At 28.4% G+C, this 2,306-nt stretch overlaps 1 protein-coding gene across 1 annotated transcript; it reads left to right on the plus strand.

Moving 5' to 3' along the window:
- Window positions 1–252: 252 nt before the first annotated feature.
- Window positions 253–931, plus strand: BDBG_16058 (uncharacterized protein; the record flags this gene model as incomplete). The annotated part of the gene is made up of 2 exons (XM_031724087.1): window positions 253–339; window positions 737–931. 2 exons carry the CDS (start codon window positions 253–255, stop codon window positions 929–931), a joined length of 282 nt encoding a protein of 93 aa, XP_031575645.1.
- Window positions 932–2,306: the final 1,375 nt, after the last annotated feature.

Consider the following 2,306-nt stretch of genomic DNA (forward strand, 5'->3'; position numbering starts at 1 on the left):
CAATACTGTAACTGTTTCTGTACATTGCTGAAAGCTGTTAATATTTTCTTTAAGTCTCTTTATATTTGATAAGTCAGTAATATATTTCAATGCACTTTTCCTTTCATCATCATCATCATCATCATTATTATTATCATCATTATTATCATCATCATCATTATCATCATCATCATCATCATTATCATCATTATTATATTATTTCTGACTGTCTCTCCTGCCTTCACTCTTCTTTAATACTCACTGAAACTAATCATGTTATTCTTCTTCAAATATTCTGCGGTCCTGCGGATTATCAAGGCGTGTGAACACTGTCACAGATTGAAGAGAGAGAAGAAGAAGGTATTTAAGTGAGAAGAGACAGATCACAAGACATATTATAATGTCTTGAAGAGACTTTATAAAAGAGTAGAATGATAACAATTTTAAGTAATACTTCTAATAGATTTAGACTGAACTAAGTATAGAAATAATGCAGATGACACTGCTTATGAGAGATTGAAGAAGAAGATAGTGAAGAGTCTTATACAGTAGTAATAAGATCAGAAGAAGTTCTGAGAATGATTTAAGATCAAGATGAAGAGAGAGAGAGAGAAGAAGAGTATTGCTGTAAATAAGCAGCAGTAGAAGAAGATTAAGAAGATATTAAAGCAGGAGATAAAGAAGTCAAAACTGATAAGTTTTTTATTTATTAAGAGATAATAATTTTTGATAATACTTCTATTCTCTAATTGATTAGCAGAAGCTGATAGAGAAGAAGGGAATTAAGACCTTGTTCAGATCTCAAATGCACTTCATGATTCAGAACCTTGAGAAGACAGCCCTGCTCTCTGAGCATATCAATCTGCTTGCTGCTGAGGTGGAACCTGAGGCAGCAGACCAGAAAATGCGGGATTTTGAGGTACAGGTTGATCTGGCTAGAGAGAAGCAGTGAGAACCCTTCTCTGAGAAGGCAGTGAAGAGAGATTTTGAGGTGATTATCACCTCAGATGAGGAGAAGAAGAAGAAGAAGAAGAATAAGAAGTGAATTGTAAAGAATGATAAGAAGAATGAGAAAGAGAAGAAGTAGATTTTTTTCTTTTTATATTAATTAGTTATAAGTTTAAGTTTTTAATTATTAATAATTAAAATTGATTTTAAGTTTTCAAAAATTATTGTACAAGTTGTAATCAAGTCAGGAATGATATATATATATATATATATTTAACTATCATGATTCATAAATCACTATAATGTATAAGTATCAATATTTTTTCAACATTAATATTCACAATATTAATATATTTTTAATGATATTATCTGATAATGTAATTTGATAATGCTCTCTTTCATAATATTAATATATTTCAAGAAATATGACAGAGATTAATCAAGATTGTTTATTTACTTTTATACATCAATGATATTCAATCTGAGTTAGTACTAAAATTATAACTAAGTTAAGAAACAAGATTACTTTCTCTTATATTAATTCTTCTTACACACATCAGTGATTAGTTATTGAAAATAAATTATCATCTTTTTCAAATTATTATCATGTCTTCTGAATTCACTTCTTTCACTTCTTTTACTTCTATTAAAGATTCATAAACTCTTTAAGAAATCACTGTGAATTACAGAGTCTACATTATTTACAATTCAACACAGAATGCTCTCTTTCAATTATAATAAATGATCACTTCATTCTTCACATCTGATTTCAGGTCATGAAATTTATGAAAAACTCAATACAAATATTGAGATGAACTATGAAATAATTATTAACAGATTATATTGTAGATTACTGAAAAGTCATCTCTCTGCTACAATCACTGTAACTCTATTCAGAAACATTCATCATGAACTGATCATAACTCTGAAGAAATTTCCTGATATCTGAAGTCATCAGAATGCAGATAATAAAAGAAAAATAATCAGAAAATTACTACTGAGCTGGTAAGTTACTCTATCAGATAATGATTTTTAGTAATACTAACTTTCTAATTTGAAGAAAATCATGTAAAAATGATCATATATCAGTACTCTGATTTCATAACTCTTATCTGATAACTTCTGTGAACAATTACTTTGCATGTGTATATCTCTGAATCTTTCTCTTCAATCAATTAAAAACTCTGAATTCTGAACACTTCTTCAAATACTTAATTCAAATCTTTATATTCCACATTGATTCTGTCTTTGATTCAATCTCAAGATACACTACAAAGTCAATATGTAACATCTAGAATCAGAGTTGAAGAATCATTGAAGAGTGTCTCTTACAGTGAATGCATGAACTAGTACAAATAATCTTACATTTATAAGAGTTA

The sequence above is a fragment of the Blastomyces gilchristii genome (genome assembly GCF_000003855.2).
Source record: "Blastomyces gilchristii SLH14081 genomic scaffold supercont1.1, whole genome shotgun sequence".
NCBI lineage: Eukaryota > Fungi > Ascomycota > Eurotiomycetes > Onygenales > Ajellomycetaceae > Blastomyces > Blastomyces gilchristii.